Source organism: Podarcis erhardii (genome assembly GCF_964252035.2).
Source record: "Podarcis erhardii genome assembly, chromosome: 4".
NCBI classification, from domain to species: Eukaryota; Metazoa; Chordata; class Lepidosauria; order Squamata; family Lacertidae; genus Podarcis; species Podarcis erhardii.
In genome coordinates this window covers 61,670,423-61,693,202 of record NC_138508.1, presented here as the reverse complement: position 1 = coordinate 61,693,202, position 22,780 = coordinate 61,670,423, and the positions used below count along the sequence as shown (strand labels likewise).

Below are 22,780 nucleotides of genomic sequence, written 5' to 3'. Positions count from 1 at the left end.
AATAATATCCTGTAAAGAAGAAAGCTTTATAATGTTTGTTTATGTTTTTCTCAGTGTAATATTATTTTGATGATTCAGACTCCCAAAAGGCTTTTTTTGTATAAATGCATGTGTATGTGCTTAAGTGAAAATACACATTGTCTAGAAAGACCATATCTCAAAGTGCCACTTAATTTTGCCAATACTACAAAGGTAGTATGCCTGATCTGTAATAAACAACATAGTATGTCAAGCATAATTCAGCATCATACGATTCTACAGCAAAGGCTTTGAAAACCTAATGCAGTGTGCAATACATGTGGGCTACATACTTCACACACTAAATGCCATAAGAAAATACAATATGCATGCACTTACACATAGCTGTGATGTAAGAATAAGCCATGTTGCTATTTTAAATGACCTAATCTACATCAAAACAACAATGTCAGACTTCCAAGCTATGACTCTTCACAATTTTACTTCCATGTAGCTCCAGAGAAATCAACAGGGCTGCCCGGGAGTCTGGGATCTTAGCTGAAATCTACCGACTTATTTTAAAATGCCATGATCAAAACATGCATTTTTTTATCAAATCATCTGCACAGATGGGGGAAAACTGAATGTCTAGTTTATTATCAGGCAAATTTAATATGGCTGGATGCCTCCTGAAATATTTAAAATATACACACAGCCCTCTCTCCCACTTCGGTATTAGCAGTGTTAGCAGAAACATGCTGATGCTCAGTTAGTGTTACAGCTATATAGCACATTATATAGTTAACAAGGGATATGCTGGCCGTTAGCAAAACTGGACAAAGAGACTGTTTTCTGGTAATTGCTCAGAGGATGTTCCTTGCTGCAGATACAACCAAATGTGCCCTCTCTGAGAGCAGTCAGGACCTAAAGTCTAATTAAGACAAAGGTTTTTAATTAAACCCTGGATATGCTTTAGCAGACTCCGGTGTGTGGCTGCCCTTGATTGTGCCACTTGAGGTGCTCTCCTTCAAGGGACAATGAAGCAAATGTTTTAAGACGGTAGGGGGAGATGCCTTGTGCCTCCGGCTTCTTCTGTTTCTCCAGTGACAATGCTCTTTGCCCTGGTGTCATAATTAAAAAGTCTTCCTAAAGGAAGCTCTTTCTGCTTATTTCCAGTATATCCCAGTTATTTTAACCTTAAAAGCCTTGCCTGCAATGAGACAGAATAGGGATACTTTGTTTTACGTAGAAGAAAAAAGGCTAAGTTCTTAACAACAAAGGGCTATTGTGAATGTAGAACAAATCACACTATAGACTTAGGACCCCATCCATTACTCACCCAATGCAATGAGGGCCTTTTGCCAGCTTGTGCAGAGGATTTGTTTGTATCAAAGGACAAACATTTGTGCATATGCATGTCTGTGTAAACAGTGCACATTCTCATATTTCAGGAAAGCTTTCAAAGCTTGACTCTAGACCCAGATACAATTAAAGGAAAGGTCTTGCTTAAAATAGCCTCAGTAGTCATTCCCAGCAGCTTGTAAAACATGGAAAACTATTTTAAACAAACAAACAAAAGAAATCAGTAAAGCTTAGTCTATGACTTCATAGAATGGGAGAGCCTTGAAATTTCCTGAAGGAGCAGGAAAGCATTCAGGAAGACACAACAACAAATACCTGCTCTTTCCATTCACTTATTGTTCACAAATGCAATGACAAGCCTTCGGATCACATCCAACCCATTCCCCTCACTCACACTTCTATAGGAAAAACAAAACAAATTCCTTCCAGTAGCACCTTAAAGACCAACTAAGTCAGTTCTTGGTATGAGCTTTCGTGTGCATGCACACTTCTTCTGTAACTTCTATAGGAAAAATCTAAAAAGGGAGATGTCTGCCAGACGCAAATGGAGAGTGCTTAGCAGTCCTCTAATGCTGATCTGTGCACTATTTAACCTTCCTAATCCCTCATACTTTGGAAGATAAGGAAATAAAGTAAAACCAGCTGAACTGAAACTTGGTCTCTAACTTCCCACCTCCACCCAATTCATCTGAAAAGTCTTTATGCAATCAAGGGATATCATTTTAGAAGACAGAGAAAGGGGCAAAAGGATTCCTGTTGCTAAGGAGACACATCAAGTCAAAGCTGACATTCCTACATAAATTTCAGGGGGTGGGGTGGGAGGGGAGAAGAGATTTTTTTAAAATACAGCTCTGTTACAAAGTTTGTTTAGACTCCCTGGTAACAGCGCACAGAAGCAATTCTTTAAACAATCAAATCAAAATGATTTACTTTACATGACACAATTGACAGCAAACCTCACCCAACACCAAATCTTACTTGATGGAGTGATAAAAAGTACAAAATAAAAGAAAGGACCTCTGCTGCAGTTTTGAAGCAAAGATCTCCAAGAACATTTTTAAGAATTTTCAAAGAAACAAAGGCATGTAGCAAAATACACAGCAGGCAGTCAAACCAATAGGAAACCAATCTCTTATTGCACAATTTCTTAAAACACAAGGGTAATACATGATTCAAAATCAGATTTAGGGCTTAGTAAGTGAAGGCTACAGTTTAACTTGTAGATGTTTCCAATAGAGATTATAGAAGCAGCTGTGATACAGTGGAAAATAGAAGCAACTCTCACAAAAAGGATTTTTGCAGACTGAGCAAGCCACTTGATATGGGGATGGAGGGATGATTTTAAAACAATCTTGCTCATTTCAAGGGGCAATTTTTCCATTAGGGGGAGATATTATTTTGCTTACTGAAAGAAAAAATGAAACAGGATAAATGCCAGTAAGGCCAATAAGATACGGTACATGGGGGAGGGGGGAAGAGGCTGAGAGACAAAGCTGCATATGTTGCCTAGTGAAAGTTCTCATCAGGGACAGAGAAAGAGGAGAGCACAGGAATAACAGAAAAGGGAAAGTGTCAGAATACAGTGACAGGAGAGTGTTGCTTCTTATGTTGGCTACAGATTCAATGAACTGAAAGCCACAACTTTTTTTGTCAGCTTCAGCGTGGGAACTAGGTATAGGGTAAAATACTGATTTGAAGTTAAAAACAACAGCAAGATAATCCACAAACCACCTTCACAACACAACATGCAGGATTGAGGCTCTTTTCATGAACGAAATCCGCCAATTCATTAAAAACAACAACAGGGTATCCCATGATGCAAATGCTTTGAAAAAGCTAGCCCTGTTTTCTAGCCCTTGCTGTATCCTGACTTCCAAGACAAGAGAAAAGGAGTGCATAATGCTGTATGTGTGTAGATGTAAATCCTTATCTGCCTGCTTCACAGACGCATCTTTTAAACATATTGCTTCTCTGTCTACATGGGGCTATGAGGAGGAGGGACAGCTGGGGAAATAAGCAGGCAGACATAAAGAATAAATTCAGCATAAGAAAGAGGGAAAGGTACAGGATTGGAACTTGGAATGGCAGACTTGAGACTGCAGCTCATGGGGTGCTGGGAAGGAAGGGCATTGGGGGCATGTATGATGGATTGATCACAACTAATGCAGAATGTGGCATTTGGATTTGGGCAATGAGAAAGACTACTGGGGAGGATCTGAGATGAGGTGGGAGGGAAAAAGGAGTAGGTTCAAATTAGGATGCAGGGATGGGTGTGCTGTGGTGTGAAGTCAGGTGGAAGAGAAAAGTGGTCAGGGATGGAGAGGCGGGTTTCGCTGGGTCCAGGTGGGCAGCAGGAGGCAATGTGAGGGCAATGAGCAATGCCCTACGTGGGTAACAAAGGTCTGCCGACTCCGGCTGATGGGACAAAAGAGGCGTTTGGAGAAGGCGAGGCTACCGCTATGGAAGCAGAAGTGTTCAGGATAAGAAAAGGCGTTCTGTTAAGAGGTGCCGTCCGGTGCTGCGGAGGAAAAGGCTAACCTGAGCGGGTGGGGATGAGGGAAGGAGATGCTATTCTAGGGGCGGGATGCAGGGGGGGGGGGAGCAGGGAGGACCCTCTCCGAAGAGATGTTGGGGGGCGCTGCTGCAATGGGTGGGGTCAGAGGGAGAGGCGCGGGACCGGGAGGGAACGGGGGGGGGATTTCAAGTCAAGAAGAAGGCAGGGAAAAGGTGCCGGGCAGGTGCCCCCCCCCCTTCTCACCGCTGTTCAAGGTAGTTATGCAGCGCCAGGTCTCCGGGTTGTTGAGTTTCTCGCAGGACTCCCACAGGGAGAGGTAAGACTGGTGGTCGGCCGTCACCCAGGCCGGGCTCAGCACGGCTCCCAGATCCAGACACAGCGCCAGGAAGATGCACACCAGCCCCACCAGCTTGAGCGGGGTCAGCACCGAGACGCGCACCTCCTCCATGCCGCTGCCGGAGGAAGCCATGGGCGAGCGGGGAAGCGGGCGCCCCTAGGCTAGCAGCGCCGCCGCCGCCGCCCGAGCCAGGGGAGCGAGCGGACCTCGCTGCTGCTGCTGCTGCTGCTGCTGCGGTGGCTCCTGGCGCTCAGGTACGGACCAGGCAGGCGGGGAGGCGGCAGCTCCCTCCAGTCGCCACTTCTCGGCTCGCGCAGCCCGGCTCTCCCCAGCAGCACATCACTCCGCCCCTCTTCCCTCCCCCTGTCTGGGCAAGGGGCGGGAGGAGCTGCACGGGGGCCGGCGTCGAGCCGCGCCGCGCACGTCACTCGCAGGGCTCCCTCCAGGGAAAGAAGGCGGGAAAGGCTTTCGGCTGCCCCGGGCAGCGGCCAGCGCGCGCCCCTTTTCCCGCCCCAGCCCTTCCGCCGCGCATTCCTCGCCCTGGGGCGGGGGGAGGCGGGGGGGGGCGGGTCGCTCCTCTCTGCGGCCTTTGTGGCGTCCGAGAGGCTTTTTAGAAAGACGAGCGCTTCCAAGCTTTTCTCCGGAGTTTTCTCCTCGGGCTCTAGCCCATGTCAACAAACGGTTTTCAGACGGGGGGGGGGGGAGTTTTTTAAAACTTAGGTTTTCTAGGGATGTGTGCCCGTTCTTCTTGGCCACCTGCCATCTTCAGCTGCCTCTTGTTAGTCCCCCGTTCGGCGCCCCTTGCTTTGCTTTTGACGCAAACTCCCCGCGGGGGCTGCAAAGGTCCAGGACAAATCGAATAGAAAGCGGAGGACTGGCAGCCGCAAGCAGCCGGGCGGCGGAGGGATTTCTGGAGTGATGGGTCGATGGAGACGTGGTCCCTTTGCTCCTCAAGCCTCTCTTCCAAACCTGCTCCCTGCTTCCTTTATTTAGTGCTGGATAAATATCAAATACGAGTGCTGTAGAGCACTGTGTGGAGGGATAGTGGCATCTCATTCGCTACAGTGGGGTGAATGGGGAGCAAAGCCCATGAATTGAATTGCCATGCCTGGATTGGATTGGAGGGCTTTTATTTATGGATGAAAATATAATAACTAGGCTGGTGTGACAGCGTTGTCTCTATAATGTCTTGAGACCAACCAACATCCCGTACAATAATGATAGTAACTTAATACAAAATGATACAATCAATAATGGAACGTTGGAATGGCAGGAGTAACTGGCAGCAGTGAATTCGAAGCAAGGAAAGTACCTTTAACTTCACCCTGGAGTAGCAAATGGTGTAAAAAAATAAATAAAACGTCCCCTCAGATATTTACATAGAGATTGGCAGGAAGCATTTCATTTGAAGTGACAGTGGTGAATTATAATGACATTAATTCTAATTGAGATCCTTTCTTTCTAATCTTCATGCTATAATCTTATGCTGTTTTGATAAGTCTTTCAACAAATAAAGTCATTCATTTTATTTATATGCAGCATTTCCCACAAATACATTGGTTCCCAAAGCAATTCACAGAAAATAAGCAGTCTTTAAATGCAATGGTACAAGAAGAGCACAGAATAAAAACAATAATATCACCACAACATAACCCTAATAATTCCATAATTAACAGTTTGCGTGAAATATATCAAAGAATATTCTGCTGTAGACTGTTATCCCACCATTATTCCTAGCTAGATCCTTCCTTCCATTTGCACTGCATAGGAGTGAGTGTTGTTGCTTATGTATCTCAAATGACATCACCTTTGGGGGGAAAGGACGGTATGAGCCCACTTGGGGAAAGCCCAAGGTTTGTAGAAGAAGTCCAAAAAGTATTTATGTGGGGGGACATAAGGAGAGGAAACCCCAAAGGCACCCCGATGAGCACTGAGCATGCTCAGCCACCTTGGAATGCTGACTTGACTTGGAGGGAAGAAATGGAATGGAATAGGCTAGAATATTTTGGGAGAGCAGAGTGCATGGCTGATATGTTGCAACAATGAACAGGAGCATTCCACACTGCAATGTTTTGTTCTTGGGACCACTCCTTTCCTCTGTTTCTAATGTTTAGGCCTGAGTGATGTTGCCTATTTAGCCATAGGTAACTGGTATGGGAAGCATCATCATCCTGCGGAAGGCCAAGGTTTGCAGAAGTACAAAACATGTTTAGTGGGGTGGGAGCCCCATGAGCATGTTCAGTGGTTGTGGAATACTGACTGACTAATTAGCAAGGGAACAGGGAACTGAGGTTTGTCTGTGAATGACTAACTGGGACAGTAAACAGGAGCACTCTGCACTGCAACTTTTTTTTTTGCAGGCCCCACTTGTACTTGTCATTCTATTGTGGGTAATGCCATTCCTTTTCAAAATCTAAAGAGAATCATTCCACCACAGGCAATTTCATTCACTCTAGATTTTTTTTTTTGAAAGTTGCTTATTCTACACTAGAGTCCAGACAGCTTCGTTCCACATACATTGTACTCTAGACACCATCAATCTATCCTCATTTGTTATGCTTGTCGTGCCTTTTCATCATTCCTCCTTCTTTTTTTTAATATGCCCCAGAGGCCTCTGAATCCCTAGTAGACTTAAATCAATTTTCACAGTTTTGAAATCAATCCATTTTCCAGTTCACCCCCACACTTGTTCTCTCCCCCCACCCACTTCTCTTTTTAATTTGGCTGCATTCATTTCTCTAGCAATTTGTTCAGACAAAACCCAAAACCAAACACTTTCAGGAGTACGATTAAATCTGCAGTGCTTGTTTGGGAGTGATTCCAACTTGGCTGAGAGGCATGCTAGGTTTCATGTCATGTAAGCAATAAACACTTCACTGTGCAAACGGTTGCTTCCTTTGAATGTATGGCCCAGGCAGTCTTTTATAAGGGATTCTAACTCATCTTTTAAATGTGTGATTTGACCTTCACAACACCCCAGATCACATGCAAAGAAGAAATGTCTGCTAATCAAACTGCTCAGGCTTGTCTTGTCATAAACTCTGTATTTAGGGTTAGGTGAAAGAATCTTCCCCAAACATACTTGATCAATGCTGTGTGGTTTCTTCTTTTTTTATTATTTTAAAGGCTTGTCACAATCTGCTTCAGTTCGGATGAACCATTATTTCTAGGTCAATAATGAATCCTTTTGGGCAGGGGGGAGGAGAGCAAACATAAAGAATAGCAAAGAAAACAAGAGGCGAAGGAATGCGTTTGAAGCCAACAGTTTCCAGCTGTTAGTCTTGATTCAAATGTAATTATTTTCCAAAAGAACTAAAGAAGAGACACGAAATTATGTTTCTGGGTCAGGGTTTGCAATGAAGTATGCAACTAATTCATTCTAAGGCACAAACATGCTGTAGCTGTTTTCTTCACCATGGTAATATATTTTCTTCACCGTGGTAATATATCACGAGAATGTATTCTGCACCACATTGCCTAGACATGTACCATATATTCGGGCAGACCTGGATTATTCAAGGCCAGGACAACAGGATTATCACCATTACCTTGGGACACATCAATGAAGCACTGTCACACATTCCTAAAGTGTGCAGAAGAAATTGTATTCCTCACATCTGTGTTTTTCCCTTTCCCTGGTGAGCTCATGAGAGTGTATGTAGAGTCTTTTTATTTTATCACCACAACTGTTCTGTGAAGTAAATTCCAAAGAAGGTAGCAAATGTTATGTTGCACCCAAAGCAGACAAAGGTCCTCTGGCACTTTAATGACTCACAAACAATAATCAAGTAGGTAAATGAAATTTAGGTTCATAGTAGCCCCGACAGAGGGGATCAACCCTGCCAAATTTGAGATGGGTAGCTCCAGAAGTTTTCATGTTAGCCACCTTTAAAGTTGACTTTGTCCCCACCTGTTTCTCTCTCTTTTTTAAAATACATTTTGAATGCATATATGTTCCAGTTCATGAAGATTCTAGTAAAAGTTATCTGAATCATGCAATTGCAATTGTATAAATATTCATTTTCTTCTTCTTCTGCATTCCTTTGCCTGTTGGTTTTCTGTAAATGGGCTGCGGATACATGATTAAGAGTTTCTGTCAAATTGTGTGTGCACCACTTCAAAAATGGTGTTGTCTGTTCTGCAAGTTGAACTTGAATATGGATCGGTGTTAACCTACAGAAAACTAATGCAATGGAAAATAAAAGATCTGCTCATCTCTACATTGAAAACACTTAACCACATTGTTTCTCAGTACAGGCCACCTTGGTCCAAGACAAATTCACCAGTTTCTGAATACTCTGAACCATCGGGCTTGAGGATCATACACTGGATTTAAAATCTGGTTTAGACTTCTAGTCTTCTAATACTTTAGAAATGTCTTGGGGTAAAACATCCATTTATACTCAGGAATTACCCTGTGCTGGTATTAAAAAATGTTTCTTAAAAACTGAAGGTTGAAAGAAAGAAAATAAGGGCATTGGTTTATTTACTGTCTGGTAAAATTTCAATTAGTATGTTACAAGACATTGATCCATAAGCCTACCAGACTGCTGGGCTAATCTCAGCATTCATTCTACCTGATGATAATTATTAATTACAACATGAAAATATAATTAGAAAATGAGGAAGGAATTATAAAATGATAAAAAATATTCTTGGGCCCAGCTATAATATAAACAATAATCCCAGGCTACACAGATGTCCACAGTAAAGGTTTAATGCTTCCCCTGGTTATTCTGGAAAGGGTAATAGCTAATAGCAGTAGCAATAAACCTTTCTTAGTTGAGTAGATAATAATATGGGCCCAATCTCATCTGTGCATCCCTTTAACAACTGAGGTAGCATAAGAGAAAATAAAATTTCCAGGCTGCAACCCCAACTCCCAATGCCAATGGATGTCATGGTGCGGGTTGGGGGACAGGATTCTGCACAGTGACCTCTGCTGGTGGTGGAGAGGACCACCAGAGGTGGGGGTTCACTATGGTGGAGGCCTGTGCTCCTCCTGAGTAGGCAGAAAGCTACCAGTGACAGGTCTCCCACTTGTGGTAGCCAGTACAGAGTCCTGATAGAGGATAGAGTGCTAGAAGCTTTAAGGTCCATAGCTGGCACAGCAAAAATCTGCCCCCCCCTTCAGCTCTGGCCATCAGGAGCTGGTGGGGCTTTGGATGCAGCAATAGCTCCTCTTCTCCAAACGTCCCCAGTGTTAGTAAAGATTGCACTTCTCCATCATTTTCCCCTCTGAAAATTCCATTCTGTGTTTTTTGCAAATAGCTATATAGAACAGAAGTTGTATTTCCTGAAGGAGATGCTTCCACAGGCTAGGAGATCATCCTTCAGAGGAGAAACCAGTGCAAATGAAGCAACACCCTAGCCTGCAGCTGAAAACTGGTCCAGTTAATTCCTTTGTTCAGTTAATTCCTTATTGCTGTGAATTTAGCTTTAACCTTTCCTGATCTGCATAGCTGCTGCCTGATATTGGCAATCCTCAGCCAGCATTATAGACCAGTGGGGACATAGGCGGATGCTGCTCTGGATCGATCCTAAACTAGAAGTGTTTTTATCTTGTCCCTGCCAAAACAAGACAAGTGTATAATGCACAGCGCAGTGGAAGGCAGCAGTTGATTAAGATGCTACACATTGTGAAAATGACGGTTATCTGAGAAACAGAGATGATACTGATGCATTTATCCTGCAGCAAAGAGAAGGAGCTTGTGATTATGAGGACTCTTTATTATCTACTGACATTATATTACCCCGCGCAGCCAAGTGAGTCACCACGAACCCTCCAAGCCAACGCACTTGAGGAACTGGCTTAATTTTGCTCTTTGTTGCCTGTTAGAATTCTGTTCACATTGAATCTTGGAATCTTTTCCTGAAATTGTTTCTGTTTGTATGGCTGACAGAGTGTGTTTCTTCACTCATAGTTTGAGAATTCACGCGTGCCTGGAAGCAAGCTAGAACAGGAATCTATTTGTTACTGATGGAATTGATGTTGTTGCTGCTGTTTTATTATTTTCAATTTTTTGCTTGTTTATGGGACCTTGAATTCATTTGTTGTGCCAATTGCTACAGATGACACAGTCTCTGAAAAGCAACCAGCTTACTTGAAGTTCCTTTTAGGCCCATAAAGATAGTGCCTCCTAATCCTTCTAGTTGGATGGTGGCTCCAATCAATGCCATTCGAAGTACAAAATCAGCACTTTGTTAAAATGTCATTACTGGAAGGAGTGGTTTTACAAGACAAAAATAAAAACCCAAGACCTGCAGCCACATTCCTGCATCCCCAGACTCATTCCATGGTTCTGCCCTCGTATTCCAGTCTCTTCTTGTATAAAGGAAATGATAAAAGATACACTTCCACACATAGTCTTTCCCCATCCAATGTTCACAGGGGAGGTAGTACGTAACAATTCTTCTGAGTGCACTGCACTCCACCGCTTCTCAATGGTGGTAGACTCTCCTTCACTAGAATTTTTTAAGCAGAGGTTGAATGGCCATCTGTCAGAGATCCTTTAGCTGTGATTCCTGCATTGCAGGGGGTTGCATTACCCTTGGTATCTCTTCCAACTCTACAGTTCTGTGATTCTATGTTTGAGCCAATAGGAGTAATCGCTGGACTATGGCCTGTGTGCAAGATGACACTACCAGGCTCTTGGTATCAATGAAAAAGTTTTACCTTAGGCTCTACACAGATAGGCAACCTGTAGTCCTCCAGATGTTTCTGGGTTCTAACTCCCTCCGCCCTAGCCAGCATGACCAATAGTCAAAGATGATGGCAGTTATAGGCCAACAACATCTGGAGGGCTACAGGTTATTATTCATATTAGACTTAAACCTTGTACCTTTCTCCAAAGAAGCACAGAATGGCAACTTGTCCATACTTGGACTACCTTGGACTTGGACTACTGTGTTAATAGCTTTGGTCCACAAAAGCTTATGCCACAGTTGGAGATCGACCCCACAGTCTTACAATTATAGCTATGAGAAGTTCAGTAACAAATGTATAATGTTCTTTTTTTTTAGTTCAGGGCCCCTCTGCCAAGCACCCAATTTATCGTTCTTTCAAATGAGCAGGTATCTTTATTATTACAGTGCAGCTGCACATAGCTGTCAAAGAACCTTACGTTCATTAACTATAGTGTCAGTAATATCTAGTATATACAAGAAAAATCCTGTTATCCAATGAAGAGAGCAGTAGGCCAACGGTGTGACTAAGCAGTTTTCAGAAGTGTGGTTTTCAGAGGTTACAGCAATCACTAAATGAAAGAAAATGTTATAGGCTATGTGATGGATTAAAGAAAAAATCCTTCATTCTTTTTATTGCTTTTTTTTGACTGAGTGGACCTGCATATGAAGGAAACAGAGGGATATAGTGAAACTTCAAAGCTTCCCCCAACAGTACTCTTTCCTAATGAGTTAAAAAACCATAGGGCATATAAGATTTCCTTTAGTTCTCAGTCTGCAGTGAATGACTAACAATGACCTCATTTCCATCATTACTGGTAAAGGACAGAATGAGAGACAATCCATGAAATTTTGTATTTCTACAGGCTGCAGAAAAATCACACCCAACTGACAATATCTGATCCTTAGTTCAGCTGCACAAGGAAAGGTACACCAGAAATATGTGTCTGTTTCTGGCAGTGTTTGGTCATCAAGAAAGTCCTATACATTTGTTAGTATGTCTTATTTCAAAGGCTAACTGAATGCAGTAACAAGTATTAGCTAGATCTGAGCCACCATTTCTGAAAAGAGTTTTCAGTGACAATTTTTGATATTTTTAAAAACAGAAACTTGGAAAAATATAGAATTTTGCAGAATTTTCTTCAAATATTCTCTGTGTAATTTGTTTGTTTGTGACAGCTGCCATTCTACACCCATAATTCCCTGGATCAATGCTAGGTTTGGAACATTGTGAAAGGTGCAAAATGCTGGGTGATGGTGTCAACAATTTTCCTTTCCTAAGCAAAAAGAAAACAAAGAGTTGTGCCTCTGCTAATGGTGAGCTCAGTCCCCAGCAAATTCTTGAAGAATTTATCCTCCCCATAGAAAAATATAGATGAATTGGTCTACTCTCCCAACCTTTTCCCTGTCCACAAATAGGGTGGAGAATTTCTAAAAGCCATTTACACCAAGTTCTAGAAAGAACTGTGGAACAAAGAAGAAGAAAGAGGATTAATGTCTTCTGTTCCACTGTAGCAAGAATAGACAATGTGGGGTCCTCCAGAATTTGTGTGACTCTAAAGCCGTAGCCAGGGTTGTTAGCTATCTCTGCACTGTGATCCAACTGGGTTTCAGACTCTTCAATTCTTCTGAGTTATCTCAGTTGTCCAAATCATTGTAGTTCCACATGCAACCTTCACGTGGAGGTACCAAGTCACACAAATCGAGTGTGTGTGCTACTGGGATCAGCAATGTCATCTGAATGTTTTCAAGAGACAGACATGAATCAGCCCTCAGTAAATAGCAAACATTCATTAATATGGAATTCCATCTGTACAAATCTAAAAGGATCATGATTACACACACACACACACACACACAGAGAGAGAGAGAGAGAGAGAGAGAGAGAGAGAGAGATATGCCACACTGATGGGGAGTAAACAGGAGCAGATAAACCTATTACTAGCTTGTAAAAAAGAGAATATGGTGTGTTTGTTATTGATTTGCTTCAGATGAGAACCAGAGGGGACAAATGAAATTAAGAGTCAGTCTGACATGAACAGAAGTTGCAGGCCTTGCAAATTTCACTCTGGGGATAGATAAACATTATTAAAGTGGCCATTCTTCCATATATAATCTATGGTATTTGAGCTTGCTAGTGATAATTCCACATAAATACTTCATTAGGATTGATCAGATACTTAGGAACTTTTTATGGGTCCACAGGATAGGCCATGGTGGGCTTACTTAAAATTACAAGCTATGAGCCCAGAAAGGAGGCTATAGTTTTCTGAAAATGAATTTATATCATGTGACATTCATTTCATCACATGGAATGGGACAGACTATTAAAAAGTATTGATGACCAGCTAAGTTCAGGTAGACTTAGCTTTTATTAAACCATTAGAAGGTCTCTTCTCCACCTGCTTCTTTTTCTATCAATCCTCCTTAAGACCACCCCAACCCCCACACACTGATGCTGCATAGCAGACGACTGCTAGGAATTTGTTTCTACAACATTCTTCTGACTTGTTTTTCCCCATGTGTGTAATCCTGAAATACATATAGTCAGAGAAACATTCTTGAAAATAGGCAGATATTACATGTTTCTTTTCTTTCTTTCTTTTTGTGCATGTGCACATCTATAGATAGGATAGGGAGACAGGAAAATACTCATCCCTTCCACCAATCATAGTTTCCTGGGACAGTTTTCAACTAAACAGTTGCGCTGGATTAGTGCTAGTGCAAAAGGTTTCCCTGCCCTGCCCTACTATTCTCACCCATGTACCATCTGGGGAAACCTCAGAACTCTCTGCCTGCCTGTCTTCTTGCTTAAATCCATTCCAGGGAGTGGCACTGCCTGTGTTGCCCTTGTAGAGATCAGCAAGGAGGAGGATGGGGACAAAACTAGAATTAGCTGGCTTGCCTGTTTGTGGCTCTGGGTCCACCTATTGTTGGTTACTCTGCCTTCTGCCCTACAAAACCCAATGACACCAGCTACCCACTGGGATTGGGAGAACAGAAACAGATTAATCCTTTTGCATCTTCCCTGCATTGCAAATTATTACACATCCTCACATTTGTCTTTATTGGCAACCAGAGTATGGACTGTATTTTAGAAATGAGGAAAATTAGAATACTTTAATTGAATCTGGCACTCTGCTCTCTGGCATTTCCCCAGATAACATATATTTCTTTCTCCAGTAGTTTTTTCCCCTTCCTCTCTCCAGTTCCACCTCATTAACCTGTCTTATATATTTTTTTATTTTGAAGACTTTACTTTGCAACTTAAGGAGAAAAGAAAATATGCTGAAGGGATGTTCTTGTGCAGTTTTATTAATGCACCCTTATTTTGTTTCTATGGATGTTGTTCTATAAAATCTTTTCAAAAAAATGTTATGAAACAAAATAAATTAGTACCTTGAACTTTTTTACATTTCCTTAAAGTATCTAGAGCTGGCAGATAAAATGAGGAGGATATTATGTATATCGACCACTGATCTGATTCAGTAAGGGTTTCCTTTTTTCATTCTCGTTTCTTCTCTTTTTCTGTTTTTAAGGAAGGCAACACTTTTTAAAAAGCAGTGTCAGACAGCATTTTAAAGTGCCTGAGGTTTTGAAGGTATCCAAATTGCACATGTGCATGTGCATAGACATATGCAATTATTCCTGAGTTTCCCACCAGTTTCCAGTTCTGCTCCAACCCTTCCCCCCTGAACACTTGGGATGTGGGCTTGCCAGTAGCAATATACTCTTCCCACTACACTTTGGAATTCAGTAACACCACTGAATTCAGTAACACCACTGAAATTCAGTAACACCACTGAAAAGGACATGTGAATTTTTAATAATTTATCATTTACACCCAGGAAAATGTCATTTCTATCTAATCAAAATATTGTTATCTTTTTAAAATATAATGTCTGAAGTAAAACTGAAATAAAAATTATAAATAATTTTTTATTTTTAGTGAAAATTATTTCAACCTTTGGTGTTCTTTGCTCCATGTTCCGTGTGACAGTCCTTCAACTATTTGAAAGTGGCTATCATATCACCCCTCAGTCTTCTCATCTTAGCAAACGCATTCTTGCCAACCCATCTCTTGCCAGAAGTCTTTCTTTGTGGAAGTGGAGACAGTGGTCCAGGAAGCCAAATCTTTCCTGATGATACAATCTGTTTACTTCCAGTGTTTTCCTTTCTCTTCCTGGGCAATAACCAAGGTCCTTTAGCTTTCTACCCAGAGTCTCAGAGTCCCTTGCAATATATTGGAGGCTGTGTCTGGCAGTATCACTTGTACCCACACAGATCAGAAGGTAGGGGTAATGGTCAGTGGGCTTGGTGAGACTTGGCAGCTGAACATCATGTTTAAAAAGCATCAAGCAAAACTACTTTCCACCTTCATCTATACCAGTTTGCCCATACTTTGAGATAAGCCTCAGCTTGTGTGCCCGCAGGACATAGCCCTTTTAAACTATGACCTCAGACCTCTGGAACTCTGTTCTAGTTGAAATGCATCCCATCATTGCAGGCATTCTAGTAGGTTCTAAAGACCAACTTGTAAACAGCCTTTTCTTGAATGCAGATCTTATTATAGTCTGTTGTGTGTATGAACAGTGCTAATATCTGATTTACTTGCTAGACTGAATCCTTGTATTTTGGTTGTATTTTTAATAGTTTGTTTTATGTTTGATGGTTTCAAACTTGTATTGATTTCAAATTGTGAATTTATGTGTTGAAAGCTGCCTTGGGTTTGACCCTAAAAGTCAGCCTACTCACATTATAAATAATTAAAAAGCAATATAATAATAAATGCATCAATGAAAACATATTTGGTTCCTTATGGGAGATGAATGGTATAGTAAGCCAATGGTTTCCCAACTGTATCCTGGTGAGCCCTAGGATTCCTCAGACGCTTGCCAGGAATTCGTCAATGAGCAGGTCAATATGGCGGACAGGTTACCCAGAAAGACAGCAAACCCAATCACTACTGATATTCCCTGTGCAAAATGCAGCTGCGGCAGGTGGTTTTTAGGCATGCTTTAAAGTGAAATCATAGTCCATGGGGAGTGACTGTCATGGGGGCTACAATGAGGTCCACCAACAGGTCTGAGAACAAAGTGCAGAAATGGTTCTGCTTCACTACCAGAGGCAACCACCACTTATTTCAGATTAGTTCTATAGCAATCAATAGAATTGTCCCAGGATATGTGGATTTGCAACTCAACTCTAACGCGGAGTATTTTTAAGCACACAATAGAATTAAAACTATACAAAGACTTGAAAGATTTCCCCACCCCATGCAATAAATCACAGGAACATTACATAAACGTGCTAACGTCAGCCTCCAGTGATAATGCTGATCATACCTGACACGTCACTTCTCACTAAAATGAAACAGTGAGATTATGCCCCAAATGGAGAAAAAATGCTTTTGATGGCAACTTTATAGGGAGACATAATATTATACAGGTCACATTTAAGGGCAACCTTTAATAGGGTGTGCTGGTAATGAGGGGAAGCAGCTGAACATTTTATAACAGTCTTGCTGAACGTTGCATGTATGAGACCTCATAGAAGAATTAATAAGAGATAATGGGACAGTTGAAAACACAAGGGAACTGGCTTGTCAATTCATCTTCCATAAGCCCCGATCATGCACTAATGAAAGTTGTAACTCCAGAGTGTAAAAACCATAAAGACAAAGCAATATGATTTTTTGGCAGCAGAAAAGGAGGCATTGTATCAAATTGCACAGATAAAAATTGGGGGTCGAGGAAGCATCTAAGAACAAAGCGGTGAAACTATCCTCACATTAGGATTTCTTTTTTCAACATTGGGTTCATGAGCTGAGAGAGAAGAGAAGAACAGAAAATCTTTAAATCTGGCAAGGCATGAAGGCAAATAAACAGCAAGGGCAGAGTAGATGGCGTTTTGAAACAGCATGAAGGTCACCTGGAGTTAAAGAGGTGCAATATGATGGCAAGAACTAGTGAAAAGAAAGTTTGTTTACAGGATCTGCAGTTGAAAGCTGTCAATCAGCATTTTTGAAAAAATTGTGTCTGCTTGATTCCAACGTGTGGTAAACATTTATTTTCCTCACCCTGCAACATGGGGCTGGTTGCATGCAGGAGGATCAAACTGTTTCAAGTAGTGAGAACATGTGCAGCTTGTGACCCTAATGGATGGACCACCGTTCCTTTACTCCCTCTTCTTCCGTCTAGGCTATGAAGTGGAACTTCATTTTGACCCACAACTGGAAGCTGGCCAAATGAGCCAGGGAGGAATAGGGATGATTTCCAGATTTATAGCTGGCTCCAAGCACTGATGTGAGGAAGGGTCCAGGGCAGTCCGGCCTGGGTTGCTGCAAGCCTACTACCAGAAGGAGAAAATTGTAGATGACAGATTTGCCATAGTTGGACTTAAGATGTATCTGAAGAGGGTCCAGACCCTCCAGGGCGCGCGCACACTCACACACAGGGCAGGGGCATGCCTCACAAGCTTGCAGAAGAAACAAGGGCTTGAGAACCAGAAAGGTATGTGCCAACCAATGTGACATGCTGTCTACAAGGTTCCTTCTGGTATTTTCTATCCGTAGGCAGAAGGAGCCAACAGGGTCTGGCAGCAAGTGGGACTGACAAGCACTATAATAATTAGAAATGTGGAAGTCGCAGAGAGAGTGGGAGTAAGCTACTGAAATGATTTATTGACCCAGAACACGAGTAAACAAATGGGGCCTCTGGTTCTGATACACCCAAATATTCCCCATAATGTTGTATACTGTGCATATTGTGTTTTCATGTGGTAACCCACCCTGTGACCTTAGGGTGAAGAGTGGGTAATATAATATAATATAATATAATATAATATAATATAATATAATATAATATAATATAATTAATATATTAATTATTATTATTATTAATTGAATTTATGTACTGCCCTATACCCGCAGGTCTCAGGGCGGTTCCCATAAAAATATCATAATATATAAAATAAAAGCAATAACCCAATAATACCCTGCCCCGCAAAAAAGAGCCACATTTTAAAAGGGTATGGGATGTTGATCAGGTCAACCAAAGGCCTGGTTAAAAAGGAATGTTTTTGCCTGGCGCCTAAAGGTGTACTATAATATAATATAATATAATATAATATAATATAATATAATATAATATAATATAATATAATATAAAATATAATATAATATAATATAATATAATATAATATAATATAATATAATATAATATAATATAATATAATATAATATAATAATATATATAAGGACTTCCGGAGGCGGCGCGAACGGTAATGGCTGCCCTCTTCTAACCGGGAGAGGGAAGCTCCGCTGAAAACGGGTCGTCCGCTACGGCGAAGCGGAGACCCACATCGGAAAACCGCAGGCGGCAGAAGCCTGCGGTCTTGGGACCCGGCGGGCGCCAGGAGCTGCCCCCCAAACGTTGAAGGAACCCCGTAAGGGGCTCCGGATCGCGGAGGGGGTAGCGGCGCTGAGGGTCGTTCCGCAATCAACGGAGCGAAGCCGCGTAGCTGTTGCCGGTGAGCGCTGACCTTTCTTCTTGGAATTTTTGTTTCGGAAAGCAACAACCCGTGAGTAATAATAGACTTTGTACAATTTGGAACTTTAAAGTACGGAATTCGGCTGAAAGCGGAGTGACAAAAAACAGGAAGTCCGTCTTCCGCTCTCATTGAACATCAAAGCAAAGAGCTGGAGGAGTGGAGGCAAAGAGAGATCTTTTAACCTAACTGATCTGAGCACCCATTGAACTTTATTTTAAGTGGAATAAGGACTCTAAGTGTTGGATTTCATGTTTTTTAGCTATTTGGTGATACCTTTCTTCTTTTGGAGCTACATTTTAAGTAAAAAACCCAGGTGCTGGAGCTGCCTGAGTAACTGAGCTGTCAGTTTGCAGTTGGCAGACTTGGATACTTTGAATCTGAACTTTGAAACAATCTGAGAGAGTCTGAACTTGTTATTTTGAAGCATTTGGATTACCAGCATGCACTATTTGAAACACTGTTGCTGCTAAATATTAAACTCTAACTCTGCTGGAACTTTTCACTGAAGGTCCCTGGATTCTGAAATTTGACTTTATTAATTTTACTGGAACTGATCTCTTCCCTAGAAACATTTTAAACTCCCCCTAGAGGATTTGGGACTTACAGCAGTGACTTTTATTTTACTTTCCTTTTCCCGGCCCTCTGTTTGACTGTTACCATCTGGGCCGTTGCTCTCTCATGGGAACAACTCAGCTTGACCTTGACTTTTAGATAACTTTGGAATGAGTGGCGCAAGAAGGAGAGGAAGAGCTAGACAAACAACTTTGACATCTTTAACCGCAGCCTCACAGACACGTAGATCATCTGTGCCTACCTTGCCTTCTGAGGAAGAAGCTGCTTCTCTGCCAAGGGCAGGGGAGGGAGAAACTGAGGAATTACAGCTGGAAGATATGGCCTCAGGGGCAAGCACCTCTATTTTAGAGAAAATCTTTGAAAAATTGGAATCTCTGGACAAGAAAGTGGAATCTCTGGACAAAAAGGCTGATGAGCAAACATATAAAATTGACCAGAACACAGAATGTCTAAATAGATTAACTAGACAAGTAGCACAGAATACACAAGCAATTGGAGAATTGAAGGAGGCTGCAGGAGAAAATCGGAAATTGGCTGAGGATACCAGCCAAAAACTTGAAAACTTAGAACAGGAGGTAAGACCACTCTGCAAACAAGTAGGTGAACACCAGATCTATCTTTCTATGATAGAACTGCGGAACAGGGAGACCAACTTAAGGATAAGGGCGATACCAGAAGTGGAAGAAGGCAACTTAGCTGAGTTTCTGACTAAAGAATTTTCCAAATTTTGGAACTTAGAGGAAAAGGACTTTAAAATTGTATCAGCTTTTAGACTTGGAAGACTTATAAAGAAAGAGAAGCCCAGAGACTGTTTGATAATACTGAGGTCAAAGGAGGAAAGGGACAAGATTCTGGGCCTACACTACGGAAAGTCACTGGACATTTCGGACAAAAGAATTGAGATTTACAAGGACATTCCTAAACAACTGTTGGATCTTAGATCTAACTATTTGGAGCTGACAAGATTGTTAAGGAACAATTCAATCATCTTTAGGTGGGAATTCCCCCAAGGATTATCCTTTACCTTTAGAGGGAAGAAGATTAAAATCAGAACATTGGAAGACAGAGATAAATTTTTGAACGCATACGGAGAGGACCTTCACAAAGGAATTGATCTACTTCCAGGGCCTGAAACACCAGAGGCACCTGCACCCTTGGATCCAGAAGATCCAGCGAATAAGGTACCACCCCTTGAAAAATAACCAGATTTATTCAGGATGTCTCTGCAACTTTTGAGTTGTAACATTAATGGTTGTAACATTCCGGAAAAAAGGAGGAAAATTTTTCATATATTAAAAAAAGAACAATTGGACATTATTTGCTTACAAGAAACACATGTGACTAGGCTCCATAGAAAAGTGTTAATAAATAAAAGACTCGGTCAAGAATTTATATCTTCGGACAGAGTAAAGAAGCGAGGGGTGGTGATATATGCAAAAGAGAGCCTGTCACCTAAATTTTTATTTAAAGATGAACATGGAAGAATTCTAGCAATTGAGATACAACATCAAGGAGAAAAGATTTTAATATTAGGAATTTATGCACCAAATGACGGAAAATCGGAATTTTACAAGAAGTTGCATGAGATTATGCTGGACTATCTGGACTATAACAACATCATTATGATGGGAGATATGAATGGGGTCGTATCGACTAACATGGATAAGTCACAAAACCAAAATGTTACAAAAGACGGCAGACTACCTAAGACCTTTTTTGAAATGACAGACAATATGGACTGGATTGACATTTGGAGGACCAAGAACCCCCTGGGAAGAGAGGGAACATTCTTCTCTGAAGCCCAACTGACTTGGACAAGAGTCGACCAAATATGGATAACTAGAGGTCTGGCACCCAAGGTTAGAAAAGTGGAAATCTGCCCAAAGACCTGCTCCGACCATAATGCATTGAAGATGGACATGACACTACTGCCAACCGGTTCCTTTAGATGGAAGATGAATGACAATTTGTTTAGAGATCAGGAGATTATTAAGAAGGCCCAAAAAGCTTTGAAGGATTACTTTGAGATAAATATGAACACTACGGTGGAAAAAAGAACTATCTGGGACGCAAGTAAAGCTGTGATGAGGGGGTTCTTGATACAACAGAACGCTGTAAAGAAAAGGATACAAAATGGAAGGAAAGACAAGATCCTGCAGAAAATCAAAGAACTGGAGAAGAAGCTAAGATCGAATCCGAAGTCACAGCTGATTCTGAGAGAAATTAAACTTCACCAAGCACAATATTCTAAATTGATAAACCAGGAGATAGAGTGGAAGATCAAACTAATGAAACAAAAAACTTTTGAATCGGCAAATAAATGTGGGAAACTGCTAGCTTGGCAGTTGAAGAAGAGACAAAAACTAAATACTGTCACAAATTTAGAAATTGAAGGAAGAAACATTCAGAACCCCGCGGAGATCAGAAAGTGCTTCCAGAGATATTTCAAAAAATTATATACTCAAGGGCCGCAAGACGAGGCTGAGATTAAACAATTTTTGGAAAGAAATGGATTAACAAAGTTGTCACAAAAAACAGAACAATCCTGAATAATAAAATAACACGACAAGAGATTGAACAAGCCATTCAGAACATGCAATTGGGCAAATCTCCAGGGCCAGACGGTTTGACCTCCAAGTATTATAAGACATTAAAAGACTACTTGATCCAACCAATGATGGAGGTCTGCAACGAAATTATGGAGGGGAAGAGGGCGCCGGAATCGTGGAAGGAAGCTTTTATCACATTGATACCAAGACTGGAAACTGAAAAGACACAACTTAAGAACTACCGTCCCATTTCCCTGTTAAATGTGGATTACAAAATATTTGCAGATGTTTTGGCAAGCAGATTTAAAAGAGTTTTAAATGAGGTAATCCATAAAGATCAAGCAGGCTTTCTTCCAGGTAGACACATGTTTGCTAATACAAGGAACATTATTGACATTTTGGAACTTTTGCAAACAGACATAAACACAAAAGCAGTGTTAATTTTTATAGATGCGGAGAAGGCCTTTGATAATATTTCTTGGAAATTTATGAAGGGAAATTTAAAAGAAATGGGAGTGGGACGGGGGTTTGAGAACGGGATTGATGCAATATATTCAGAACAAAAGGCCAAATTGATAGTTAACAATGTGGTTACAGAAGAGTTCAAAATTGAAAAAGGAACACGACAAGGCTGCCCAATTTCCCCTCTGTTATTTATTTCGGTTCTGGAGGTGCTCTTGAACATGATCAGAGGGGACCGGTTGGTGGAAGGGATTCAGGTCGGAGCGAAACAATACAAACTTAAAGCTTTTGCAGATGACCTAGTTTTGACCCTGCAGGAGCCAGAATCTAGTACGAAAAGAGTATTACAACTGATTCAAGATTTTGGTCGGGTGGCGGGATTTAAACTAAATAAACAGAAAACTAAGGTGTTGGGGAAAAATTTGACAGATACAGAGTCAGAACGGTTTCAGAGAGAAACAGAACTAACTGTGGTTAAAAAAGTAAAGTACCTAGGGGTAAACATAACAGCAAAAAATCTGAGTCTATTTAAGGATAATTATGAAAAAATGTTGGTCTGAAATTAAGAGAGACTTGGATAGTTGGACAAAACTGAAGCTTTCTTTGTTAGGCCGAATTGCTGCTATTAAGATGAATGTATTGCCAAAAATGTTGTTTTTGTTTCAAACACTACAGATTGTGGACAAGACGGAGTGCTTCCGGAAGTGGCAGAAAGATATTTCTAAATTTGTCTGGCAGGGCAAAAAGCCCAGAATTAAGTTTAAGATATTAACTGATGCGAAAGAAAGA

At 41.4% G+C, this 22,780-nt stretch overlaps 1 protein-coding gene across 1 annotated transcript in view; it reads right to left on the bottom strand.

Annotated features, from left to right (window-relative positions):
• Nucleotides 1-4,682, bottom strand: part of TMEM47 (transmembrane protein 47) — a 28,937-nt gene extending 24,255 nt beyond the window's left edge. Inside the window, exon 1 of the mRNA XM_081859179.1 lies at nucleotides 4,079-4,682. Within this exon, the coding sequence (XP_081715305.1) occupies nucleotides 4,079-4,304 (226 nt within the window). The 5' untranslated portion in view covers nucleotides 4,305-4,682. The remainder of the gene's footprint in view (nucleotides 1-4,078) is intronic.
• Between the last annotated feature and the right edge of the window lie 18,098 nt (nucleotides 4,683-22,780).